We start from the raw sequence: 27,593 nt of genomic DNA on the forward strand, positions 1-27,593 counted from the left end.
TATTATTATTATTATTATTATTATTATTATTATTATTATTATTATTATTATTATTATTATTATTATTATTATTATTATTATTATTATTATCATCACCTCTTTATTTATTTAAGACAAAGATTGTGGATTAGTGAAAGCCCACATTTACTGTACTTACAAAAAACTGTCTCACTGTTAATTTTAGACTTCTTAAAAACACTTTTTTTTAGTAGGGACACCGTGTTTTTTTCCATTTTTTATGCATATTTATTAGCGTGAAAAGTATATTATTGAAATATGGATAGAATCACCTTTAAAGGAAGTAATGGATGTTTTTCCTTAAGATGAAAATAGTCAAAAGAATCAATTAAAAAATCAGATATTTTACAAAGGTAAAAGAAAATAGAATGATGAACAAATGAAAACATGTTTATGCTTTTTGTAGACATATGTTATGATTTAATTTTCAAGGCAAGATGGTGACAGGTTTAGGTTATTTTTAGAGTAGAAATGGGAATAGTTTGCAGTTTCTGTGTTTCTCCCTGCTTTACACACTCGAAGAAGAGCCTGATGAGGTCACAAAATCTGGTGTTCCGCCGGAATTGTCATCGCACCCGTAGGAACACACCGCTAGTTCTCGGCCATTTTTTACAAGTCTAACCTACGAAACGCAACAAAAACATAAAGACGCTGATATTCTTTTTACTGTATTCGGACTGGAGCAGCAGTCGATAACCTGTAAGTTAGAATAAACGCCATTTGGTGTCCATTTCGTTGGAAATAACACGCAGTTCTCAGAAATAGGGATGCTTGTTTTTGTTTAAGCTAACTGTGCTACTGCATTGCACTGCTAATGTATTTCCAAGAAGGATTTACTCGGCCTTAATTTCGTTTTTTGCCGCTGTGAACTTGGTTTAAATCTATTTTCTTTTTAATATTCATTTTTATGTTATGTATTGAGAGTTTAATATATATATATTGTTGAAATACGGACGTTCTTCGCTGTTTTACGTTGTGGTGAGCTAACTTGCTAGCTTAACTAGCATTTAGTAGCTTATAAGTCGTTGTAGATTCTTATTTCCAGATAATTCTATGTAATGGCTGTAATTTCTTTTAGTAAACAACCTATTACAATTTTGTTTTTATTATCCAAATAATGACGATTAACTGTCATTTTTAGATACGTGAGGGAATTCCCCTTCACGGGTTTTGTGTACGCATTGCGACATCATCTAGACTAGTACCACTATGTTCATTGTTATAACACAGATGTTAGAGTTTAAAAAAACACACACAACGAAGGGACGTTAAACACTATCTTGTGATTTTTAATCTTTGTTTTGCTTTAAAAAGAAATGCCAAATTTTAATAATCTGTTTTAGGTAACTTAAAATTAACGGCTTCAAATTATTATTCAACGGTCCCATTTACAATATCTGCTTATGAATTATGATCTAATCATAAATAACAGCACCTGATCAGATCAGATGACTTTCGGTCAAAGAATGTGTTCCTGGTGTGACTGTCCCTTATTCCCAACAATCATGGATGATTGAGCGTTTAAACACGCCCCTTTAAAAAAATGTTATGTGATACATATTGATACTATGTGATGGTTAAATTAGAGTTTAGTAAATGTTTACTAGTTAAATTGATGTTACTAATTTTTTGCATGCATCCAAGCCTCCACTGTGAGCTTTTGTTCTTAACATTATGCATCATTTTTTCAGGATTGGCTATCATGTCAGATTTTATTGATAGCGAAGCAGAGGAATCAGAGGAGGAACTCGAAGAGAAAGATCTTAAGCCGAAGAAGACTCAGAGATTTCTGGAAGAAGATGGTAAGAAATGAAGTTGTTTTCTTTTTTCCAAATTGGAGTACGAGAACGTGTTCACCACGAACCTGTCAATTCAAAACAGATGAGGAGGAAGATGTTGACAACCCTGAGGAACAGGATGAGCATGGGAACTTGCGTGGTCTAATTGATGATGGAGATGATGATGGGGAAGAGGAGGAAGAAGCACCGAAAAGTGGAAGTGGAGGGGGGAGTGACTCAGAGGAAGAAGTGAGACATCGCCGTAAAAAGCGCAGTAAGTTTAGTATCTTTTTATGTTTTTTTTTTTTTTCTCCATGTGTATGTGATACCTGTGGTAACTACAGCTGGGTATCTCTATTATTTATGTTCAGTAACACTTTTACCATTAGATTAAACTTTTTGTATTTTGCACAATTATGTTAAGTATCGCTTATTTTTTAATCTTTTATTAATTTTGTTTGTTCATGAAAACTTCTCACTTAATAGGTTAATAAGCTCAACAAAGGTAGAACTGTCAATATTAGAATTATGAATTCACTTGAAAAATAAAACAGAAGTACTTTTTTTTTTAATAAAATACAAAATATAAATTAATTAATAACCTGGACCCCTCTAAATGTTCCTCTTGTAATGTATTGTTTTTATCTACAACTTTATTTTCACCTTGAATTAATGAAATATTTGTTAAACTAAATCTTATTTTCACAATAAGAACATACATACTGATCTTTCCTAAAGACCAATAGATTTTTTTCCTGTAGTTGTTTTGATGTTTTATTTTGTTTTTTTATCACAATGAATTGCATCTTTAATAATAATTTAATAATTATTATTAAAGATTGATTTAATTGTAAATTAGCTACGCTTGTTAATAAGTCTAAATCTTTTTCAGTGTATTAGCAAAAAAAGGCGAGTAAACAATAGGTTTAAGTATTAGAGCCATACAAGTGAACTCTTGAAATTGTTTGGGTTTAGGGTTTTTTTAGGGTGAAAACTAAATACAGCATATTGCATTAATATTTTTGTGTTTGTTTTTTCTGAAGTGTTTTTACCAATGCTTTAACCCAAAAGTTGTTTGGTAAATAACTAATTGCTGAGCTTTAACATGAACCTCCAAACAACAAATCTGTTTATCGACTTTACCGATAAAAATATATTCTTTTTACAATGATTTTTATCTGGGGGTGCAAATACATATAGATGCCCTGGAATCACATGAGTTTCACATGTCACATGTTTTATCAATCTGATATATGATCTTAGCATCACAGCATATCCTAAATGTAGTTGCCTTATAATAATCTCTTTTCCTCATCTTCAGCGCAACTCCAGGTTCCACCAGTGGCTATTAAAAAGTCTTCTGCTTCTAAGTGTTTCGTGCTTGTTGTGGGTTTGAAAGGTGGAAAAATTCAACCAAAAATTCTCAGCAATTCACAGTCCTGTGAGGATTTGGAAATTTAAAGGGGGGACAACGCTTTTTCTGTGGTGTTTTTTTTTTTAATTTTGACATAAGTTTTCTCATGCATCACTCGTATCTATGCTCCTCTGTGTGGTTAGTTGTGCTCTTTATCCGATTTGAATTAAGTTAAATCAATCTGATACTAATTTTAGGGATTTTTTTCCGTCAGTAATGTCTAGAAAAATCACGACTGAGATTAAATGTTTTATTAGCAAACTAACCCCACATGTGTGTCTTTGCTGGCATCAAGCCAATAAGTAACTCAAACCAGTTCTATATTTTGTCATCATTGTGTCTTTGACTTGTGTGAATAACTTGCATGTATAACGATACAATCTTGCAACACATAATGATGACATGGTTTGAATTCACAGATCGGTCACTAAAAAGAGGAACCCTAATGCTTGGAGCCATTTTTACCACTGATAATAAAAAAAACTCAAAGTAGCTAGACCTGCATATTTACCTAAATGTTTTGGCTATGGGGCATTTAGGGACCCAAAGGTCACTATTAAGAATGTAAAGAGATATCCCAGCTGTTCTCATCACAGATCTGTTTCAATAAGCAGAGAAATTTGATTAAGACACTAAAGTTGTGGTTTGAAATCCAAACAGCATGCTTAAAGGTACAAACATTGTGATGCATTTCAGAGATAAATCCTACATGTTAAGTTTGTCTTCAATGATCGTTTTTCCAAACTTTCTTCCTAGATTATGATGACTACCTGGATGATGATGATCTCGACCTCATTGAGGAAAATTTAGGCGTCAAAGTGAAAAGGAGGGTAAGAATTTCTCAATAAAATTCCATTTCTACTGCCTTTTCCTTAGACTCCAGCTGTCCTGAACATACAGCATCTTTTGGAGAGCTTGGAGCGTTTGATAGCTGTCCTAACTATGTATTATCTTGTACTGCAGAAGAAGAAATATGACCGCGTCAAAACACTTGACGAGGATGAAGATGACGATGAGAAGGACCTGATCGCAGATGAGATTTTTCATGGAGATGGTGATGGTGATCTGGAGGAAGGCGAGGCTTTGGACGAGCCCCTCCAGACTGTAGATGATGAGGAGGAAGGAGAAGAGGAGGACTCAGGTTGGAAAAAAGTTTTGCTAGATCTCTTTAAAATAATGTCAGCATGTTTTTTTCAAGGTTGTGAATCTCCTTTGTAGTGTGTTTTATAAGAGGAAGAAGTTCAATTTATATTTATTTTCTTTCCGCAGATATAGATGATTTTATTGTGGATGATGATGGCCAGCCCATCACAAAAAAACGGGGCAAGAAGTTCTCTGGATACACAGATGCGTGAGTGTTTGAGCACTTGAAATGAGAAGAACCTACTCGTATTTTCAATTCCTACACATTCTTGTGGCATTAATTTAAGGGCAGTAAAAATGTACAGAATTTTTCTATTTGATTTCTAAATATCTGTACAAAGAAAGAATAGCCCCAAAAAAAAGGTACGTTTTTTAATATGTGTTTCAAATCCTCTTTCTCCAGAGCCCTCCAAGAAGCCCAGGAAATCTTTGGTGGCGACTTTGACTTTGCTGACATTGGTGTTGATGAAGGAGGTGAGGAAGAAGAGGAAGATCCAGAAGAAGAGGGCTGGGACCGACCTAAGAAACAGACTAAAAGGAGATTGGGAAGAAAGAGCATCTTTGAAATCTATGAGCCCAGTGAACTGGAAAGCAGTCACATGACTGATCAGGACAATGAGATTCGATCCACAGACATGCCTGAGAGGTTCCAGGTGTGTGATTTAGTATATTAGTACATTTAAAAAGTCATTCTAAGGGTTTATTTAACATTCCAAATGAATTTGTAAGCTAACATTTGGTTGTGAAAGTTTTATTCACAAAAAAACCCAGGTCGTTATTGTCAATAAGAACATGTGCCTAATGGCCCACCTGGTTAAATAAAGATAAAAGAAATGATTCACCTGATAATGTTGCTAAATGTGTTTTTTGTTTGTCTTTCAGTTACGATCCATTCCTGTTAAGCCCGCTGAGGATGATGAGCTGGAAGAAGAAGCCGAGTGGATCTTCAGACATGGTTTCTCCACTCTCACCATCTCCATGCAGGTGCAGCTGCTGTCTCTAGGCTACGTCAGGAGATGATAACATTGCTTGTGGTTAAAACAGATCTCATTACTTTTTCTCACGTTGTCCTCTAAAGGAAAGCACAGACTACCTTGACAGAGGGACAACCACAAATTTCAGCAGAAAGGGTCCAAGTACAATTGCCAAGATTAAGGAGGCTCTTAACTTCATGAGGAATCAACAATTTGAGGTACCACAGATTTATAACATTCACCTTTTAAGGATTTAACTGTTTTCATCTTAAGGAGGACAAAAACTTGCATTTTTTAAACATTTTTTCAGGTCCCCTTTATAGCTTTCTACAGAAAAGAATATGTTGAACCAGAGCTAAATATCAATGACCTGTGGAAGGTGTGGCAATGGGATGAGAAGGTATTTTCACATTTTGTTTTATTTATTACTGTGACTTTTTTTTCTATCAATGTTTTAACGTTTGCATCAATATTTGCTTAAACTTAAACACTTCGATTGGTAGTAGTTAACTTGATTTGCAAATTGTTTAGTGGACTCAGCTGAGAACCCGAAAGCAGAACCTGACCCGGCTGTTCCAAAAGATGCAGTCATATCAGTTTGAGCAGATCTCTGCTGACCCTGACAAGCCCCTGGCTGATGGCGTTCGTCCTTTAGACACGGCTGACATGGAGAGGTGCGACCACATCACACTGCAGGCTGAGAAAGATGTTACTTTATAAACCTTGTTTAGCTTCAGTTGCCCTCAGAAAATAAGACAAAATTTCATTAAAGAAGCCTTTTGACATGTTTTTTTTTTAATTGTATCATTATTTTTTTTAATATTCCAAAGGCTAAAAGATGTACAGACTCTTGAAGAACTGGGAGATGTGTACAATCACTTCCTGCTCTATTACGGTCGAGACATCCCCAAGATGCAAAACGCTGCTAAATCCACCAAGAAGAGGCTCAAGAAGATCAGAGAAGTGACAGAAGATGGTAAAATCATGTGAAGTGATGAAAATCAAAAGAGCTTTCTCCTTTTGGCTTATTTGAAAATGATTTGACCTGAAGGGGAAGAGGAGGAGCTTGAAATTGAAGAAGAGGAGGAACAGAAAGCCCCTGACCTCAAGCAGGCATCTCGTAGGGACATGTACAGCATTTGCCAAAGTGTTGGACTTGGTTAGTTTTTTTTTTTTTCTTCATATAGCCAAATTAGTGATATTAATAAAATTGTCTGCTGTCCTAATTTTCTTATGCTGGTTTTCTCTTTTTACAGACGGCTTGGCTAAAAAGTTTGGTTTGACCCCGGAGCAGTTTGGAGAGAATTTAAGAGACAGTTACCAGCGTCACGAGACAGAGCAGTTCCCTGCTGAGCCTTTAGAACTGGCAAAAGATTATGTGTGCAGTCAGTTCTCCACCCCCGAGAATGTGCTGGTAGGAACTAGATATATGGTTGCCATGCAAATTGCTCGGGAACCTCTAGTCAGGCATGTTCTTCGCCAGACCTTTCAGGAGAGAGCCAAGATTAACATCAAACCCACAAAGAAGGGTAAAAAGGTACGGTGGTTATCATCAGAGGTTAATTAAAGACCCACTCAGATGACAAATGTTCTTGGTGTTCTTAACATGTCCTTGTGGCATTTTTCGGATGACAGAGGACATGGAAAAAAAATTAAGCTTAATTTCTAAGTATTTTTTTATTCAAATTTAAAAGCAGACCAAAAAAAGCAGTTTGAAAAAAAATCTTATTTGTGACGTAGAAAATACGCTGGCCGGGCCACAGGCTCCCTGCTCCGAACTCTTACCAACGGAAAGGGGAAGGGGGGGCCATCGGTTCCACCAACAACATAGAACTGAATTTGTCATGGTGTACTGCCACTCTGCAGAAACTATGTCCTAGAAAACAACACGGAATATGGATTTTGTAAAAAAAAAAAAACAGGATAATCACAATTAAAAGATCGCTGGGAATGCTCTTAAAAAAGATCAAAGAATGTTCGGAGTGGGTCTTAAAAAACAAAGATGCATTAAAAAGTTACAGGCCTTTATTAGAACTCAACATTTTGACATTCCTTTTCTTTTTGTCTATTAGGAGGTAGATGAGGCTCACTTTGCTTACTCCTTCAAGTATCTGAAAAACAAGCCCGTAAAGGAGCTGAATGGGGACCAGTTCTTGAAAATGTGTCTGGCTGAGGAAGAAGGACTTCTTACTATAGATATCTGCATAGACCTCATTGGCGTTAAAGGGTAAGTGCAAACCAATGAGGGTCTTTTGTAAAATGCTAGTTAGTTAAAATATTATAATGTTTTTTATAGCACTTTCGATAAACACGTGAAAGTAATATTGATCAACCTTGGGCAACTTGTTGCCTCTTTTATAAGTCTACCCTCTCCTATTCTTGTACCTCTTTTTTCTTTTGTGTACACTTGTCTCCCATATTTAATATCCATCTGTCTCAGTCTCCTCCATCCGGTCCAAAAGGAAATGCACACAAATATAACATAGATAAAGTTTAGCCTCAGATACAAAAGAGGTTTATACAAATATACACCATGTGTGTCTGAAGCTAAATGACCCCCAATTGTAACAGTAAAATCTGTCCAACAGAAAAGGCCTTTGGCTCTAATCTGTTTACTCAGCTGCTAAGTAAGACAAGTGGGCTAAATAAGACAAGCGCCCGTGGTGCAGTGGTAGGGCGGTCGACCTATGATAGTAAGATTGCAGGTTCGATTCCCGCCTTGCACGCCCATGAGTCGAAGTCCTTGGGCAAGACACTGAACCCACCTTGCCTCTGGTGGTATGCGGGCGCCTGTGTTTGGCAGCGGAGCCACCACCAGTGTGTGAAAGTGTGTGTGAATGTGTGTGTGACTGGGTGAATGGGTCCGTGACTGTAAAGCGCTTTGTCCTTGTAGGAAGAAAGGCGCTGTATAAGTATACGCCATTTAAAAAATAATAATAATTAATGGGCTTATCTCCCCTGTTAAGATCATAATAGTAAACCTTCAAATCTTCTAGACTTATATCAGTATAATTTAGCCACTACTGTGATACTCCTTCACTTTTGCACCTGCCATGATGATGCTCACTGGATTTCCTTTCTCTGTGTCGCCTCCTGTTTTCCAGGTATGCTGGGGACCAGACATACTTTGATGAAATCAAGCAGTTCTACTACCGGGACGAGTTCAGTCATCAGGTCCAAGAGTGGAACAGACAACGAACCTTAGCTATAGAGAGGGCCCTCAATCAGTTCCTCTACCCTCAGATGGCCAAGGAGCTCAAGAGCAAACTGATTGCCGAGGCCAAAGAGAACATAGTCAGGGTACTCAGTCGTGCACTTCCTAAACATATCTTTTTTTAATTCTCTTGATATTTCAACAGTGTTGAGCATAAAAACACGGTTGCCAAAAGTTAAATATTAAAAATAGTCAAACTATTTGCATTTTTTTTAACTTCAAGTGCTTAAAATCCTCTTTGTTCTGGGTTTGAAGTCCTGCTGTCGTCGGCTCTATAACTGGCTGAAGGTGGCTCCTTACAGACCAGATCAGCAGGTGGAGGAGGATGATGACCTGATGGATGAGAGCCAGGGGAAGGGCATTCGGGTGTTGGGTGTGGCTTATGCTCCAAGCAGGTACGACCCTATGTGAACCATCATTAAACATGGGAGCTTTGCCATTCAGTACATTTCATTTATTATTTGCCAAAGTAACAGTGTTGTCTTTGCCCTGACAGAGATACACCAGTTTTTTGTGCTCTGATAAATGGAGAAGGAGAAGTGGTGGACTTCCTTCGACTTCCTTACTTTATGAAGAGAAGAAATGCTTTCAGGGAGGATGAAAGAGAGAAAAAGGTACTGGTGCTTTCTTTAACCCTTGTGCTATCCAAGGCACTTTAACAATGGGAGTTGGGTCATCTAGACCCACTAGACGGTGCGCTGAAGCTTTTTTCTTCAATGATTTGTGATCTTCACTGGTGTCCATGGATTACATGAAATCCTTTGTCATGGTAGGGATAACACGTCAGTGTAAGGGTGGGGTCATAGGATAGCACAAGGGTTAAACCCGTGTCGTTTTGATGTTTTTTATTTTAACATTAGACTTTTTGGTTGATGTGTTCTTGAAACGCGTTCTTTGGTTTGTGACATTTTCAGGCCAATGACATTGAAAATCTTAAGAAGTTCTTGTCGAGTAAAAAGCCTCATGTTGTAGCTGTCGCGGGGGAAAATCGGTAAGAATATTTTTCATTTATTCAGTCATCGTTTAACCTAATACTTTGCTGGACAATATCTGAAAAGTACTCATGTGTATTGAAAGATATCCCACAATTTTACTTGATTTTAAGCCAAACAAACATCTGTTTGAATAACTGAAACCTTTAGTTTAAATTATGAACCATAATTGATGTGTGCAGAGATGCCCAAATGATCATGGAAGACATAAAGAGAACCATCAGTGAGCTTGAGCAGGAGTCCTCTCTTTCTCCTGTGGGAGTGGAGCTTGTGGACAATGAATTGGCCACATTGTACATGAACAGTAAGAAATCTGAGGTAAAATTCTTTTTCTTCTTCTATGATAATCATCTTTCAGACATGTATGATTGTTTACTTTATTTTGGGGTGCTGCATTTTTCAAATCTTCCTCTTACAAGTGTCAGCTCTCTTTGTTTCGAACCTACAGTTTTTCATTTGATTTATTTCTTCAATTTTTCTGAAGAATGATTTCAGGGATTACCCGCCCTTGCTGAGACAGGCGGTGTCAATAGCCAGGAAGATCCAGGATCCATTGCTGGAGTACGCTCAAGTCTGCAGCACAGATGAGGACATCCTCTGCCTAAAGCTGCACCCACTACAGGTGGGATTCGTGTTTTTATGAAATTCTAATTTGGTGCTCTTTAATGTTCATCTTAGTGAAAGCAGTGTTGTTTCTCAGGAACATGTGGTGAAGGAGGATTTGCTCTCCGCTCTTTACTGTGAGTTCATCAACCGTGTGAATGAGGTTGGAGTGGATGTGAACAGGGCCATCGCCCATCCTCACACTCAGAGCCTGGTTCAGTACGTCTGTGGTCTGGGATCAAGAAAGGGTTCCCACCTTCTTAAGGTATTAATGCGTGCTCAGATGAGCAACCTGAATGACATTCGTGTTTCTTATTGTTCTTGAGCTGAAGGACCATTTTTCTTTGTTTTGTGCAGATTTTAAAGCAGAACAACACTCGACTTGAAAACAGAACACAGCTCGTCACAATGTGTCACATGGGGCCGAAAGTTTTCATCAACTGTGCTGGTTTCATCAAAATCGACACGGCATCACTTGGAGACAGGTTTCTACCTTAGATCGTTCAGTGTTTATTGGTTTTTGCCAGATGTATTTTTTTTCGTAATAAATCTTTTTTTTATCTTAACCTTAACGAACAGCACGGACTCATACATTGAGGTTCTGGATGGTTCTCGTGTCCACCCTGAGACCTATGAGTGGGCTCGCAAGATGGCTGTAGACGCCCTCGAGTATGATGAGTCTGCAGAAGACGCAAATCCAGCCGGGGCTTTGGAGGAGATCTTAGAGAATCCAGAACGTCTCAAAGATCTGGACCTGGACGCCTTTGCAGAAGAGCTTGAGAGACAGGTGTGTTTATGACTTCAATTATACCTCATACGTTCTGCTTTTACATTATTTACAGCTGTAAAGTCTTCTCTTTTGATTGTTACATTTTGTGTTGCAGACAAACAAAAGATGTTTACCTTAATGTTAAGTTTTCCAGAGCCTGAAAATAACTATTTTACTAAAATTGGAGCTTTATTTGTTTTTTGTAGGGTTACGGCAACAAGGGAATTACTCTGTATGACATCCGTGCAGAGCTGAGCTGCAGGTACAAAGACCTCAGAGTTCTTTACAGAGTGCCGAACACTGAGGAGGTCTTCAACATGCTGACCAAGGAGACTCCTGAGACCTTTTATATTGGTAAACACAAGAACACCTCCTCCCCTAAACTCACCAAAGAGGAACAAACCCCTGTAGAATCTTGCTACATCAGCTTTTTATTTGTTTCTTTTTCATACAGTGTAGTACAATTGCCTTAATACTATAATACATTTAATAAAGTTTCAACTGGCAATTATTTATGTTGCATAACTTCTAAATTCCCTTCCATTTTGCAGGGTCAGAAATAAATATTTGTATGGTGGTGTTGTAAAAAGTTAAATGTTTTTTTCCTTTTTCTTTTCTCTAACAGGAAAGCTGATCACCAGCATTGTGACGGGTATTGCTCACAGACGGCCTCAAGGAGAGAGTTATGACCAGGCCATTCGTAACGATGCCACAGGTCTGTGGCAGTGTCCGTTCTGCCAGCAGGACAATTTTCCCGAGCTGAGCGAGGTACGAAGCACCAGAGTTTCCTTCTTTCGGTGATCCAGTTGAGCTGATACAGATGAGAGTCTTTCCTTTTGGTTTTCTGCCCTTTGTTTAGGTGTGGAATCACTTTGACAGCGGCTCGTGTCCTGGACAAGCTATTGGGGTGCGGAGCAGATTAGACAATGGTGTCCAAGGCTTCATTCCCACAAAGTTCCTCAGTGACAAAGTGGTCAAACACCCAGAAGAAAGAGTGAAGGTGAAGTGTTCTCTGTTATTGTGGTGAGGAGAGCAAAGCACCGGCAGTGAGAGGATTCATCTACATGAGCTAACACACTCCGTCCATTTAAACAGTCTTGTAATGTCAGCACAAACTATATATGTTTTTTATTGGTGCTTTTCATTAATCATTTATTCAATTTGAATGACATGCTTGTATCTGTCCTGCTCCTCGTCCTTCAGGTGGGCATGACCGTCCACTGCCGCATAATGAAAATCGACATTGAGAAGTTCAGCGTGGATCTCACGTGCCGCACCTCAGACCTGATGGACAAGAACAACGAGTGGAAGCTTCCTAAAGACACCTACTACGATTTTGACACAGAAGCTGAGGACCAGAAGCATGACGAGGAGCTCAAAAAGAAACAGCAAAGAACACGTTAGTTTGAAAACACACTCGCACCTTTAAATGTTTTTGTTTTATGAGGCAAGTTTCACAAATAGGAAAATTGCTGCTTTTTATATTTTTTGTCTAACCTGAGACTCTACTTTAAACTACACATCAGTCATTTTAGGTGTTATCCTTTTCCTTTTCTCAGCATATATAAAGCGTGTGATCGCCCATCCCAACTTCCACAACATCAGTTTCAACCAGGCTGAGAAGATGATGGAGACTCTGGACCAGGGAGACTTGATCATCCGGCCGAGTAGCAAAGGGGAGAACCACCTGACAGTCACCTGGAAAGTAAGAAAGCTACAAGTCTGAAAAAAGTACCAAAAAAGAAAAAAGAGCAGCCGTTTTCCTCCGTATGTTTTGTCACGTGTGTTTTGTAGGTGGCCGATGGAATCTATCAGCACGTGGATGTGAGAGAAGAAGGCAAAGAAAATGCATTTAGTTTAGGACACACCCTCTGGATCAACAATGAAGTGAGTTGTGTTCTTTTCCAGCCTAAACTTAGAAGTTCAGCACATTGAAAATTTCTTGGCATTCAAAAACTAACTAGTTTTGAAAAACATTCTGCTTGCTGCTAAAGCATCACAAATTCCATGAGAAAAGCAGTCATTTGCTGTAATCATGCTATAAAAACCAGCCAACAGGCATCTTTGCAGTTAGTCGTTTTCTTTCTGTGCTTGATAATCAAACCTATCAAAGGAACAATATGAACATATTTTTGTTTCTCTTCAGGAATTTGAAGATCTGGATGAAATAATTGCTCGCTACATTCAGCCGATGGCCTCTTTTGCACGAGATCTGCTCGGACACAAGTACTTCCAGGATTGTAACGGGGGAAGTAGAGAGGTATCCACTGATATTACAGATTAAAGTAGTTTTTCATGTTGAAAAATAAAACCAAGAGCTTTAACTCTCACGAGTTTTCTTTCTGTAGCTTAACTTTTTTTCCCCCTCCTTCATAGAAAATGGAAGAGGCGTTAATCAAGACAAAGAGGGAGAAGCCTACCTTTATTCCATACTTTATTTCTGCGTGTAAAGATCTACCTGGAAAATTCATTTTAGGCTACCAACCCCGTGGAAAACCTCGGTGAGTTGATTTTTTTCCCTCCTTTTTTTTATATATAAACATGCAAATATTTTTTAAAAATTGTATATCTTGTTAGTTTTTTCTCTACGGCTGTAAAGATTTTCTAATCCGGATCATTTTGTTTTCTGTAAACCAGTGGTCTCCAACCTTTTTCAGGCCACGGCCCGGTTTGATACCAAACAATATTTTCACAGACAAAATTCTTGCATTTAATATTTTTAAGCAATTTTTCAATTTGAAATGCGACTACGAGAAATTTAATTTAAAAAAAAAAACTAATCTGAAAATATTAATAGATTTTTGTTAAAACAAAAAAAAATGACAAAGATTAATTGAAACAAAGTTGTTGATTTGTAGAAGTTGTTTCAAAGCATCTTTTAGGGCCAAAAGATGTATCACATTTAGTTTTTACATAAAGTCTGGTTCATTGTGCATTTATTTTACATCATTGTCTTTGCTCACGTTTCTTAACAGATGCCTTCCTAATTTCCCCTAATTCAAGGAAAATTCATAAATGTCCCTTTTAATAGTTTCCACAAATCAGAAATAACTTTAGTTGATTGGATCTTCATTCTCTGTAAAATGTTTGTGGCTGGTTTAAACTTAAACTTTGTGATGAAAAATTTAGCCTTTTACATCAAAGTGGATGCTAACAACCGGACGCTAACTTCAGTAGCGTCTCGATTTTAATGATGGATAAATAAAGCAAAATAAACCGTCATAAAACTGGAATTTTTTAATTATATAATATAAACAGGAATGCACCGTGTCTGCATCTTTATTATCTGCGTGTGTGAAAAATTCAAAAGTTAGTCCCTGCAAATTTGGGAAGAGAGCGGCTTCTGGTACATGAAAACAACTGTCTGGATACATTTGTATTTGGAGGGAGACTCCTGGTTTTGTCTGTAAACAGCAGCTTTATTTTTTTATTTATTTAAATACTCTTATTTGGTTTCCTCACTGGCTCTTTTCTACCCAAAGAAACTTTCCAAATACCGGTATGTTTAATTGTTTGGTTTTGATTAGCTTTTAAGTGTTGAGCTGCAAACTTATCAGTCCGAGCAGCTGCTTAAAGGCACGTCATGACAGACTGATGTGGTGAACAGAATCCGGTTGATTTCCAAAATAAAACTTCCTTTCCTATCAGAAAATACACAAAATGGAAATAATCAAAGTTAGCGTCTGCATATATTTGTCTTGGCCCGATACCAAGTGGCCCACAGACCCTTACTGGTGGGGGGTTGGGGACCACTGCTGTAAACCAAACAAGTAACTTTGATATGGAAGTAGTTTTTGTAGAGTTTTTGTAAATATTTTTTCCTCTTTTTTTCAGGATTGAGTATGTGACCATCACCCCGGATGGTTTCAGATATCGCTCTCAGATATTTCCTACTGTAAACGGACTTTTCCGTTGGTTTAAGGACCATTACCAAGAGCCTGTGCCAGGTATTTACGCCCTTCATTCCATGTTGATATTTGCCGTAGACACAAATCTTATCTGTTCTCTCCCATCCAAGGCGTCACTCCCAGCAATAGCAGTCGGACAAGAACACCTGCGTCTCTGAACGCCACCCCGGCTAATATCAACATTGCAGGTGAGCTTGGTTCTGTAGTTCACCGTCCACAGGTCTTTCCCTTTTCTGATCTAAACCCGTCTCTGCCCTCAGACTTAACACGAGCCGTCAACGCACTTCCAAGAAACATGACCTCACAAATGTTCAGCGCCATCGCTGCAGTCACAGGCCAGGGCCAAAACCCCAACACCACCCCGGCACAGTGGGGCTCCAGCCAGTATGGATATGGTGGGAGCACAGGAGGGGGAGGCAGCTCCTCTGCTTACCATGTGAGGAACCAAAACCTTCATTTATGAACATTTCATAAAAACTTCAGAATCTGCCTTTGATTACATTTGATCAGATTTCATTAAAGAGACGAGATTTTTACCTAAGTTTGTGCGATAAAGTTTTTTGGTGACTGAAATACGAAAAAACTAGAGGAAAACAAAGCATTAAAGATGTTTTTTCATTTTACCAAAACAATAATACCGGCTTTTCTTGTTTTTTGTAGGTGTTCGCTACACCTCAGCAGCCCATAGCCACACCCATGATGACCCCCAGCTACTCCTACACCACGCCCAGCCAGCAGGCCCTGGGCACCCCACAGTACCCCGGCTCCACCCCTCAGTCTTCTCACGCACACCACCAACACCTCCCACATCACAGCCACGCTCCTCACAGCAGCCATCACGGCCACTCTTCAGGAACGCCGTCATCCTCCACGTCATCCAGAGGACGCACGCCGCAACAGCAGCAGCAGCAGCCGCAACCACAGCCAAAGTAAGAGAGGGGAATGTTTTTGTTTGGTAGGAATATATATGAAAAATATATGATTGGTTGATTGGTAGATAAATAAATAGAATTTGAATACTGAAATCACCTTTTTGTCCGAAAAAAACATTTGATTGTTGCAGTGTTGTGCCACTTGGAGGTGCTAGTCCTGCACTTGCTTTGTCATGGATTAAAACTCCTCCCCTTTTCCCTGCAGGCCGAGCAGCAGCGGCAGCAACTCCTCAGCAGTGGACTGGGGAAAGATGGCCGAGCAGTGGCTGAAGGAGAAAGAGGCCGAGGGGCGAAAGAAAGCCACAAGGATGACCCCACGACCGTCCCCCAGCCCCATGATCGAAAGCACACCCATGTCTATTACTGGAGATGCCACGCCCCTGCTGGATGAAATGGACCGATAGGACACATAGGGGGGTACACACAACCCCCCCCTACCCACCTTCATCCTTTGTCCCACCTCACTTGGATAGGCTCTCGTCCCATCTCCTCTACCACAAACCATCAAACGCCTCCCACCGACGTCCATGTCATCCACTCTTCACCTTCTGATATCCTAGCGAATCCGTCTGGTATCAAGGTTCACGTCAACTCCTTCCTGTCCTCTGTCCTCCTGGTCGCCACTTTCATACCAAAAGCTTTATTTCTTTAAGCCCCTGCCAATCTGCACTGGCTGCATAGTATTTTGCATACTCGACATAACACTGTTTGTCATTTGAAATGGCAGTACAATAAAACAAGAACTTGAAGTATTCGTTACATAAAGGAAATGGACCTACACAGACACTGACAGGCAAGCTGTCCTAACACCTTTGTTTTTGCGTTTGGGCTTAGTTTGGCCCTTCAGTGGATTTGACAGCGGGGGGGGGGGGGGGGGGGGGGGGGGGGTTGGTTGGTGGAGTTTTGGCCAAAGCAGCTCTTTGCAAAGCCAATCAGAAAACGTTTGTTTTTGTATTGCGTGCATCATAATGAACATCATAATGAATAAAGACTTTTTTTTTCCTGTTTGAACCATAAAGACTCCACTGCTCACACATGTCAAACACACAGGTAAATGTACAGACTCATACAGGCACAGGGGGGTTAAAAGAAGAAACCTGCAATACATGCTGTGTTATGGTCAGACAACTGCTGTAGATAGCTGCTAATGTGTTGGCGGTGGCCACAATAAGTACAGTGGTTGCTTTTGAACGTGTGTGCATGAATGTGAGGACACATCAGTTCAAGGTTTTGCCAGATGTTTGTGAAGCAGCAGTGTTGGACAGTGCTGTCTTTGCAGGGGCAGCCATCATTTTTTGTCTGATCTTAGGTCACATTCGGCATGTTTTGGATGTTATTTCAAACACAATTGCTGGATCTCACTGGTACGACGAGAGTAATTGACCGCTGCAGCAGTGAAACTGAAGCGGAGTGGTGTGGGCGAGCTCCTGTTTTTGTGACGACTATCAGCTGAAGATCCTATTAGACTGACTTCATCCCATTATGTTTATATAGTTAGCTCAGTAACATTTTAAACTGCACGCAGTTCATTTAGAAAACGATGATAAATCTGTCTGTCATTTGGACGTTGAATGCCTCTGCTGGCCTCATGAGTTCACTTTTGTTTTGCTGTGCCACAGTGTAAACAAGCAGCCCTGGTATTTAACGTGTGCTTTTGGTACCAGTGTACAGAGCATCATGGTTGGTTGAAACGCATATTGTTTTTACATGAGGCGACACGCTGGCTTATACCTAAAAACTGAAAATCCTGCAACCTGTCTGACTGATTGTCAGCAGTCACTGATGTAGGTGTCTGCCTGGCTGACGGTCTTTTCTACCTGTGATCCCTTTAATAAAAGTGTTCCTAGTAAACCAAATGTGTCGGTCTTGCTAATCCGACTATAACTAGCCACACAACTCATTCAAACTTTGGAAACAGAAAAACAGAATTTAGATGGACTAATCTGCAACCTGAGGCTCCAAAGCCACATGTGGGGGGATCTGTTGTAGCTCCAGAACTGAAGCACAGATTTAATCTGAGTTAGTTTGGTTTATTGATTGATGACTCAGGTGGTCCAAAAACAGTTAAATAAAAATGTGTTGTTTGTAATACTACTGCTGACACCTATTTCAAATACTGAGTAGAACATTGATAAAAGGTAAGCTTTGTTTATAATTAGGAAAAAAGTTTAAAACACATCCTCATAAGCTGCTCAACAATGTTTCGTGTCTGTACTAAAATATATGTTGATATTTTGATATTTATTTTTGGACCATACACCAACATATATTCAGATCAACAGCATTAGTTAGTAAGGAAAAGTAAAGACTGACACATAAAAATGCAGTTTTTGACTTGAGTTTTTTTTTTTTACATTTTTATTGGAGTACTTTTACTGCAGCGGGATGATCCTGTGTGGCATAAGAGGTCTTATTTTATAAGGCAGTCACACGAGCGTCTGTCAAAAGAAATAAATTCATATTTTTAGAAAAACATTTTCTCTCATTGCTAATATCCAAAAAACAAAACTATAAATCACTTCTATAAAACTACTAGCAATATAATAAATGCAAAACATTGCTGCATTTGTTTAATCGACAGCTTAAATAACTGCCATTAGAGTGAGGAGGAGTTAAAATCTAAAGTTTGTTAAAGATCTAAACATTCTATCTTAAAATTAAAACAGCTTAAAAAATACCCAGATTCTTGTCAAGAGATTAGATTTTGTATTTTTTATTTTAAAAGTTCAGAGGTCTTATTGGGAACATAACAATTTTTAAATGGCACAGATGACTTCTAAATCTCATCTTTAAATCAACTTTATTTTGACTTCTAGTCAAGTAGTTTATGAATCACCAAATCAGTAGAACTGATTTAAGGTTTGAAGTCTGAACAGCAAAACCAGAGCAATCAGGAATGAAAGGTTGAATATTCTACATGTTGTTTTATTCAAATGTATTAGACAGACCTTCATTTGTCGTTTTGAGGAGATGCAAGTCAAGCAGCAGTTTTGTACAGCACGGTGGAGGCAGTATCATGATGTCGCTATTTTTACCTTTTAATGTAAGGCAAACCACCCTAAATATTCAAAGGTTCATCTGCAGTTAATAAACAATCCATATGTGGTCAACATTATTTTATTTCCATCAATGATATCTGATACGGAGTGTCAAAGATGGCAAAGTGTACATTCTATTTTAAAAAAACTGTTTATAAGAAAGATTTTTTGAAGTCATTTAAAGAGAGTGCACAGAGGTTTGCAAAAGCAGGAGCTCTTCTTGACCACATCTTATTCACCACGAAAATAGGACATAACTTGCTGCTTTTTCCCCATTCCAAAAAACAATCCCTCCATTTTTAAGATCATGTGAACTCCTGAGTCCTGAGGAGGGGAGAGCTGCATTATGGGCATGACGCTGGTCACTGGAGGCAGCGTGCGCATTGAATTAGAAGCACGGAGTCATATGACAGCAGGCCAGTGAGAAAACCAGGAGAATAAACGCTTCATTTCAGCCGCAGCAGAAACTTTCTTTTACAAAGATACCAGTGTGTGAATTCATGATAAAAACTTCATACCAACAAGGATCTCACCAAGCTGGAGCTTTCACGTGTGTTTTAGTCACAGCAGATACACTTCCTTTAACATCGTTTTTAAAATGTACCACCGCATCTGTTGACATTATTCTGAAAATCTCCACTGACAAAGACCTCCCTGCACCTCTTGACTGAGTTTTCCGCCTTGAGTTGATGCATTATTGCTTCTTCAATCCAAACAACCATTAGCTCAGTTTCAGCAACAGTTGGATTTCCTCTTCGCTTTGTGGTCGCCGTCCGTGATCCCTGAATGTAAAGTACAAATGGAGCAAATGAAAAGCCTGTTTCAAAAGTGTCAACAAATGAACAAAAGATTTGATCAACCAACAATGAAGTATCAACAACAATAAACAAATGGAGCCACATGCGGAACTCAAGCCTGCAAGGAAAATATAAAATAAATCAAATAGAATTAACAAACATTTCAAATAAATAAAGTAAAAATGTTAAATATTAAGAAAAAAAACTGTTCAAACTTAATAACCTTCTCACTTAAGATTATCATCCCTCTGAGCAGATTCCATTGAAGTAGTGGTTTAAAAAAGCGAATATTTAAATACCCAACTGTCCAATCGATGCTTTTAAAAAAACATAAGATATTAAAACTTGAAAGAAAAATTGTAATCTGCATTTCTTTTGGCGTCTGTTCTTTAATTTCAAAATGTATCACCAAGTTTTTAGTGAATAAATGAACAACAGATACTTTAATGACTATAGTTTATATTTTCCCCACTTTATTATTGTTTGGATTCACAACTCTAAACCATTAAAAAGTTGAGGGTCAAGCAGATTTGATCATAAATCCAACTATTACTTGTCCTCTTAATTCCACTGGAATTGTTTTGATAAACTTGTTTTTTTTTTTTTTTTGCAATTATGGTACAGGTAAAACTGGTGAAGAAACATTATGTACATGTAAACCCACTAGCTACTTTATCAGGCACACCTGTCCAACTGGACATTTCTAGTCAGCCAATCACATGGCAGCAACAATGCATTTAGCCATGTCGACATGGTCCAAGACGATTCAAACCGAGCTTTAGAATGGCAAAGAGAGGGGATTTAAGTGACTTTGAATGTGGCATCTTGGTGCCAGACGGGCTGGTCTGAGTATTTCAGAAACTGCTCATCTACAGGGATTTTCACCCACAAGCATCTCTAGGGTTTACAGAGGATGGTCTGTAAAAGAGAAAATATCCAGTGAGCGGCCGTTCTGTGGGTGGAAATGCCTTGTTGATGCAAGAGGTCAGAGGAGAATGGTTCCAGCTGATAGAAAGACAACAGGAACTCAAAAAGAGCTGGTCACAACCGATGTCTGCAGAAGAGCATCTCTGAGTGCAGATAGGCTCCAGCAGCTGAAAACCACACTCCTGTCAGCTAAGAACAGAAAACTGAGGCTACAATTCACACAGGATCAACAAAGCTGGACAATAGAAGATTGGAAAAAGATTTCCTGGTCTGATGGGTCTCCATTTCTGCTGTGACATTTGGATGTGTAGGGTCAGAATTTGGCATCAACATGAAAGCATGGATCCATCCTGCCCTGTGTCAACAGTTCAGGCTGGTGGTGGTGATGTCATGGTGTGGGGGATATTGCTGCTGTTCATATCCATCCCTTTCTGACCACAGTGTAACCGTCTTCTGATGGCTACTTCTCTCGCAGGATAAGGTCCCACGGCATAAAGTTGGAATCCTCTCTGACTGGTTTCTCGAGCTGGACAATGAATTCCCTGGACTCAAATGTCCTCCACAGTCACCAAATCTCAATAGAGCCCCTTTGGGATGTGGTGGAACAGGAGATTGGCATTATTGATGTTTAGCCGACACATCTGCAGCAACTGTGTGATGCTGTCGCGTCAATATGGACCAAACTCTCTGAGAAATGTTTCCAGTACCTTATTGAATCAATGCCACAAAAGATAAGGCAGTTCTCAAGCCATAAGGGTCCAACCCAATAAAGTAGTCGGTGAGTGTATTATGATGTTATTTGAAAGTAAAGCTTCTGTTAAAGCATCAAAGCCAAAAAACAATAGGGTCCTTGCACTACGTGCTCAGGCCCTAATGAAAGATCATTTTGAAGAAAAAGTATGGGTTAATGCAAATCCTTTGATACATGTTCTTATTTTTTAGTACCTTTTTAAAAAAAATGTCAGCTACGAATTCATTTCTTAACAAATCCTAAAGACTGTTTGTTCTAATAGAAGTTTTTTTGTTTTTGCTGCGGTGCAGTGTAGGCTGGCACAAAAGCATACATGTGATATGATTTACATTCCTGTTGCTGGTCTCATGCTAACCCCCTGACGTGTGTGAGCTCCGGGTATCAGAGCCATCAATACATTTCAGAATATGCAGATGTATCTGAATGTATGGGAAAATGACTCACTGACAATGTCTTTGACCTGCCTCGACCCGCTCTTCTCAATCTCTGCTAAAATGTTGGCCTCGAAGGTCAAAGATGCAACTCGTAGGAAGAAGTCCCTGACGCCGTCTCCTGAACAGAAGAGACAGTTCAGGGAGGAAACAGAGGACGATCAGAGAAAGCACGAGGCGTCGATGCTTCACTCCCACCTGACTTTGCAGACACAGCCCAGTACTCTGCTTTGATTTCCTCAGAAAGTCTGATGGCTTCCTGTTCTATATAATTCAGCTGATCAGGGGTCTGAGAAACAAGATATACAGTTATTAGTGACTTTTGAGAGTTTAGAATAAATCCTGTGAACCTGAAGGATCAAGAGTTTATAAGTATAGAACAAAATGAGCACAAAGATTTAGGTACTTTTTTAGCTAATCTGTATTTTGGACTCCTTATAAGAAAAAAGTATTAAATAAGTCAAGGGATGAAATAGTTTAAACTTGCCCCATGTTACTTCCTTTTTAAGTACTTTGACTAATAATCAGTAGATAGGCGATAATATTTGCTACGTTTGCATAAAAATGCTAAACAGGAGATCTACAGAGTTGTAAAAAGTGATGGTTATCCTTTTAGCAAAACATCATGCAATATTTTTAATTCGTTACACTCAGGTCTTTCTCAAAAATAGTGCTGAAATTGTTTCCATCAGTATTTAGGCTGTCACTTGAATCATTTATAAAGTCAAAACAAGTGGGGTTTTTGTGTGTATATCCAGCATTAAAACCTCTTACATAATTAAACAACTACCTTTAAAATAATTAGGAACCATAGTTTTGAGGTCAAACACACTTTTTTGGTGCAGATTTAAACCAGAATATGTTGTTTGAGCCCAAACAAAAATTATATTAACATAAAAACAGGACTTAATAGTACTTTTTAAATTTATTATTACAAATTCGTTTCTGGCTAATTAAGGGTTTGCTAAAAATATAGTTCTTGAGAAATATATTCTGAAAGAGTTATGAATTACCTGTACTTCAATCTCTGTTTCTATTCAAGGATTTTTCATGATCGTTACTCACACTGAGATCCTTTTTGGTGCCAGCCAGGAAGAGTAAAACACTGGACGGGTCATTTTCTTTCATGGCGTCCTCCAGCCACTGCCTGAACAAACACACTGATGTAAAGTGTGAAACAGACTTCCAACAAAGTCACAAAAACAGGGGCTGCATACCTTGCATGCGCTAAAGAGGTCACACTGCTTAAGTCAAACACCACTATGATGGCTGGCGAGCGTTTTCAAAAGAAAGGAAACAGAAAGGACAGCTTCACTGATTGGAAAAAATAGTTTGAGTGACTCATTTCATCTCAGAATCGGCAGCAAAAGTAGATTCACCTTGTGCTCCTCTGTAATATGTGGAAGCGATGCACTTGAAGCGCTCCTGACCGGCTGTGTCCCACCTGAAACAAATCAGACGCAGTTCAATCCGTCAACCTTCAAGACAAACAAAACTTTTCGTTCCTCGACGACCTCACAAAGATCTGATCAAGACATTTAATTGAAGGTTTTTATTTTATATTTAGCTTGTTTTGCATGAAAAATATTAAACCAATCTGACCGTGAGAAGCAGGTAATGCAAATGTGGATCAGAATGCAGAGAAATCTTGACAAGCAAAGTGGCCAACTCACAGCTGCAAGCTGAAAGGAACACCAAGCACCTCGAAACGCTCCATCTCAAAATCCACCCCGATGGTTGCTTTGTAGTTCTTATCAAATACACCCTTACAGAACCTAAAGACATGACGATAATAAAAGCGGTTTGTAATGCGTTTGTTTCAGTACTGAGGTTTAATTTTTTAATTTATATCCAGAAGTTGACATCACATGGTCAAATGCCAAAATCTAAATGTAGTGATTGAATAAAAATGTTACTTCACATGAGCAAAATCAGATTGCTTCTTTTTAACCTTTTTATGATCTGCACACGTGTGTTGTACACTTCTTGCAATAAGTTACACATTTTCCAATTATTTGCAGTTATTGTCCATAAAAAAGGTTTTCCCTGTTTTCTTTTGCTTCTGAAATGAATCAAAAGCTTTACGCCAAATATCCAGAAATACACCCAAGACGAGGATGCTGACTTGTTAGTGCCTCACCTGCTGATCAGACACGTCTTCCCAACGGCAACATCCCCCACCACGATGACCTTTGCCACATTAAAGCTACCAGAAGGAAGAGAAAGAGTGTGAATAACAGCAGCGTGGCAGGGTGTTTCATGCAAGGATCTCAGGAGCCACACAGATCAGTGGCTTTTACTATGCATTCAGATTAACATGATACAAACTGTACCTTTAACAAGAGATCTATGAACTAGTGTGCACGTGTGACCCTCCAGAATGCAGAAATATGAAAAAAATAATGTGATAACATTGTAAAACTTCAGTTGTTTGTACATATCAGCAATATCTGTTAAAGACAGACAACAGATGAACAGTTGGGTTATCTCTGAAGCTTTTCTTTAAACTTAATCAAAACTTAACAAGATCTCCATTTTTTAGAAGCTTGCAGACCAAGTTTTCTGATTTGGTGGTTTTTGTTGAAACATCTTCTGTCTTATCTAGAACAAACCAGTGTAAGAATTTAGTTAGATGTGGGTTTTTGGCGATGAATATCAGCTGATCCAGCAGACAGAGCGTGACTTCAAAACTCTCCGCCAGAGCTAATTGGTTTAAGCACGCTTCTCTGTCTGTAGCTCCAGCCAGATGATGGTGTGCAGTCTCGACGCTCTATTTAGTGTGTTTTTATTTGGTTTTACTTTTTTTCCAGCCTCACCTCAACGCCCTGGCCCTCTGCGTCTGGCATGCAGCTTTCACCTTTGGATGGAAGCCCTCTTTGGTGTGCAGGGCTGCATGAGGACTGAAACACTGCGGAGGAGTAAGCAGGAGGACAAAAACTGAAATCAGCAGAACAAAAGCAATCACAGGAGGGCAATGGAAGAGGGAACAGAAGAAGGGCAGACACGTCAAAAGTCGCTTTTGCCTGCTCTGGAAGCAGATGATCTGCGTTAAATCTTTGTTAAGTTTGTCAAACTTTTTCAGCTACGTTCCAAATAGACTCAACATCAATAGTTGCACTGTTTGTTGTAATCGCATTACACTATATGGGTGTGTGTGTCTGTGTACTTCATCTTCTTGCACAACAGTAAAGATGAGAGTTTAGCAAAACCTTTCATCTCTTCATTCATTTTCAGCTTCTTCCTGTTCTGGGTTGGAGTCTTGAGGGTGCATGTGCAGATCCCACTTACCAGAGTTTCTCAAATGGAGACTAACAAGGTAAGCGCTGACATACCAGAAGACGGAGCAAACCCACACAGACACAAGAGGGTGGGGTGTGTGTGTGCAAACACAATCAATGTATTAATCCAGGAATGATTTTGATACAACCACCTTCTTATCTCTCCATCACACTGCACATGACACAAAGTTCCCCTTTCCCTCTCTATAGTGGATGCAATGATTCTAGTCTACATATAATTTTGCTGCCAATCTTTAAAATATGCAAATTAAGACAAAATAACTTATCAAAAATAATGTACATCTTCCAATAAAGCAAAAAGGATTCATCCTGCACCTGTGAAAGAAGTTTAAAACTACCCTATTGTCTGGGATGGTACTTTAGTTATTAATCAAGAAAATGATTAAATCTAAATTGAGCCTTTACAAGAATTAGAATTTGTTATTTATCCTTGGCTAAAGGAGGAAAGAAAATGCGTTCAAAACTTTTTGTTTTCTTTTCTTTACTAATAAATTTGACACATTTTTCCCTCCACTTGTATGGGGTTCAATTTGTGACAACAATATGTTTCGGACCAAAAACACATAAACGTATTTTTGGCACAAATGGAACCCCATACTTAAGGTTACAGACTCTAACTAACAGATCAGAAGTTATTCACGTTTAACAGTGTGCGCTTTGTAAAGAACATTAAAACAATTTTATTTTTAAAATATTAGATATTGCAATTTACAAAGTGTCACTGACATTTTCATTTTTAAATTAACTTTTACCACTCACTTTGGTCGTTTTTTAAACGTGTTTTAACTAAATATAGTAATTCTGTATTTGAATGCAGATGAGTTGGTGATTCCAAACCTTCGGGAGGTGAGTGATGACCCGGTCCTTCTTCACAGGTGGTAACATGCTGCGGCAGGTTTTCAGGGTCACAGAGACACATTCAGTTGTGGCCGTAACCAACACTCCTCTCATTCAAGATAGCAGGCACATTTCTACATAAACAGAAAAAAAAGGTTCTGTGAATGTCTGCTCACTTTCTCTGAAATACAGCACACGTGTGACAGTTCCAATCTTCACCAAGGTGTGAGCATGAATGTCAAAAATAAGAGTTTTTCCATCAAACGGTAATAAACAGGAGCAACCACATGAGAAAAGGGTGTTAAAAAAATCAAGTCAAACCACTAGTTTTTAAAAAGGGAACTAATAACAAAGAAATGAAAAGCTTTACCTGAATGATGTTTAAAATGATCAATGTGATGCAAAATTCCAAGTTTAACAGCAAAAACTATTCTGGAAGTTCTGACACCTACAAGCCTGCTCTTGAACTGGACGCTCTCTCCACAGCAGACTCTCCAAATGGAAACTCTCATTTCTCCTGGAGTTACACTCTAAGTGCCCTCTTGTGGACACGTTTGACAGCAAACTCTTAAAATGTCACTAGGGACTTGAGGAGTAACTTAATGTTCTTTTTCTTCAGTTTTTCATAAGGTAAATATATAGTAGTAGTTGATAGATTCAAAATAACAGGGGGAAAAAATATAAAGAAACAACCTGAAAACGACAAACAGTAGTCAGGGTCAAATTTACTGGCAGAGCTGGGTAGAATATTCAAAATTGTAGTCTTTATGAATCACTTTCATTTATGGCTGGAATTAGAGTTTAAAAAAAAAAAACTGTAAATCAAAAATAACTCACAGCAGGCAGACAAAAAGTACTGAAAAAATGTCTAACTCCACTATATTTGTATTTTGATTAAAAAGGAACACCCCTTATATTTGTGACCACATTTATAGGTAGAATTAATGAGAAATTGAAAATAAGCCAACTTAAAATGAAACTTCTCTTATTTGCTTTAAGTCATAACTGCTTCTTTGAAAGCACACAGTTTATGTGGCTGTGAGCTTTTACAAGTGCTCTGTAATGAATAGGTGTTAATGCATTTACAGTCAAAGCTGAATTATTGTGGCAGGAGGTATGAAAATGTTTTTCAATAATTGCCCGTTTTAAATATCAATTCCAAAATTGTGCAAATTGTTGTGGTTGACGAAAGATAAAAGGTTCTGTATGCTGTTCACGGCAAATGAGAGATGGCATGCCTACTTGTTTTTCACAATGAAAACCTCCTTCTTAATTGCTTTAAAATTTCAATTTCTTAAAATTATTTTGATTCAGTAACTCTCTAGTTTTTGCATAACATATATATATACACACATAGATGCTGTTGTTGTTTTCAAATATTCAAATCTAACTGATAATTCTCATGGGAAATAAGTAGAATGCATCTTTTGACAAATATTAAAAAAAACTTTAATGCATGGTAGGGCTGCACGATATGAGGAAAACTTGCGATATGCGATATTAGTGATCAATATTGCGATAACGATAAATTTGCGGTAAATAAACAAATAGAAAAATAAACAAAAACATCATTCCCATTTCATTGCAACAGTTTAAAAATTATACTCCAAATGACCCTCATCGACATGGGGGACAAACATCTAACATAATAGGCCTCCATCTGATTGGTCAACAATGGGAAGGCGTCCATCTGATTGGTCAAAGCATAAAGGGATTTATTTGATTCGTTAAATGCTTCAAGCTGCTAGAAGATTGTTTTAACACATTT

General features: G+C 38.4%; 2 protein-coding genes across 2 annotated transcripts; one reads left to right on the forward strand and one right to left on the reverse strand.

The window, feature by feature from the left end:
* Positions 1-418: 418 nt before the first annotated feature.
* Positions 419-17,601, forward strand: supt6h (SPT6 homolog, histone chaperone and transcription elongation factor). The gene is made up of 37 exons (XM_023962192.2): positions 419-717; positions 1,710-1,820; positions 1,900-2,070; positions 3,967-4,040; positions 4,174-4,351; positions 4,480-4,561; positions 4,757-5,006; positions 5,236-5,337; positions 5,432-5,545; positions 5,638-5,727; positions 5,859-6,001; positions 6,158-6,303; positions 6,379-6,486; positions 6,584-6,864; positions 7,400-7,554; positions 8,432-8,627; positions 8,797-8,936; positions 9,038-9,155; positions 9,456-9,532; positions 9,716-9,851; positions 10,018-10,155; positions 10,234-10,401; positions 10,494-10,621; positions 10,716-10,923; positions 11,112-11,259; positions 11,531-11,673; positions 11,765-11,905; positions 12,109-12,304; positions 12,465-12,610; positions 12,700-12,792; positions 13,052-13,165; positions 13,282-13,406; positions 14,740-14,852; positions 14,924-15,001; positions 15,074-15,249; positions 15,474-15,742; positions 15,951-17,601. Exons 2-37 carry the CDS (start codon positions 1,721-1,723, stop codon positions 16,147-16,149), a joined length of 5,244 nt encoding a protein of 1,747 aa, XP_023817960.1. The 5' UTR covers positions 419-717; positions 1,710-1,720; the 3' UTR covers positions 16,150-17,601.
* Positions 17,602-18,846: 1,245 nt separating this feature from the next.
* On the reverse strand, positions 18,847-26,335 carry rab34b (RAB34, member RAS oncogene family b). Its single transcript, XM_004076276.5, has 11 exons — positions 26,196-26,335; positions 25,826-25,959; positions 24,506-24,597; positions 23,830-23,895; positions 23,363-23,464; positions 23,069-23,133; positions 22,907-22,958; positions 22,755-22,836; positions 21,888-21,978; positions 21,703-21,810; positions 18,847-19,565 (listed from the first exon to the last, which is right to left on the reverse strand). Exons 2-11 carry the CDS (start codon positions 25,937-25,939, stop codon positions 19,516-19,518), a joined length of 822 nt encoding a protein of 273 aa, XP_004076324.1. The 5' UTR covers positions 25,940-25,959; positions 26,196-26,335; the 3' UTR covers positions 18,847-19,515.
* Positions 26,336-27,593: the final 1,258 nt, after the last annotated feature.

Source organism: Oryzias latipes, chromosome 14 (genome assembly GCF_053564925.1).
Source record: "Oryzias latipes strain Hd-rR chromosome 14, Olatipes_Hd-rR_3.1".
In the NCBI taxonomy this organism is placed as follows: domain Eukaryota; kingdom Metazoa; phylum Chordata; class Actinopteri; order Beloniformes; family Adrianichthyidae; genus Oryzias; species Oryzias latipes.

Bases quoted from the DNA above. Each gene is read 5' to 3' on its own strand.
- rab34b (XM_004076276.5), bottom strand. From the start codon at position 25,939: ATGAGAGGAGTGTTGGTTACGGCCACAACTGAATGTGTCTCTGTGACC. The intron at 23,134-23,362 runs GTGAGTTGGCCA...GATTTGTTTCAG, and splicing joins GTTCCTTTCAGCTTGCAGCT to GTGGGACACAGCCGGTCAGG. The intron at 22,837-22,906 runs GTATGCAGCCCC...GTGTTTGTTCAG, and splicing joins ACCTCTTTAGCGCATGCAAG to GCAGTGGCTGGAGGACGCCA.
- supt6h (XM_023962192.2), top strand. From the start codon at position 1,721: ATGTCAGATTTTATTGATAGCGAAGCAGAGGAATCAGAGGAGGAACTC. The intron at 2,071-3,966 runs GTAAGTTTAGTA...CTTTCTTCCTAG, and splicing joins ACATCGCCGTAAAAAGCGCA to ATTATGATGACTACCTGGAT. The intron at 10,622-10,715 runs GTTTCTACCTTA...CTTAACGAACAG, and splicing joins ACGGCATCACTTGGAGACAG to CACGGACTCATACATTGAGG.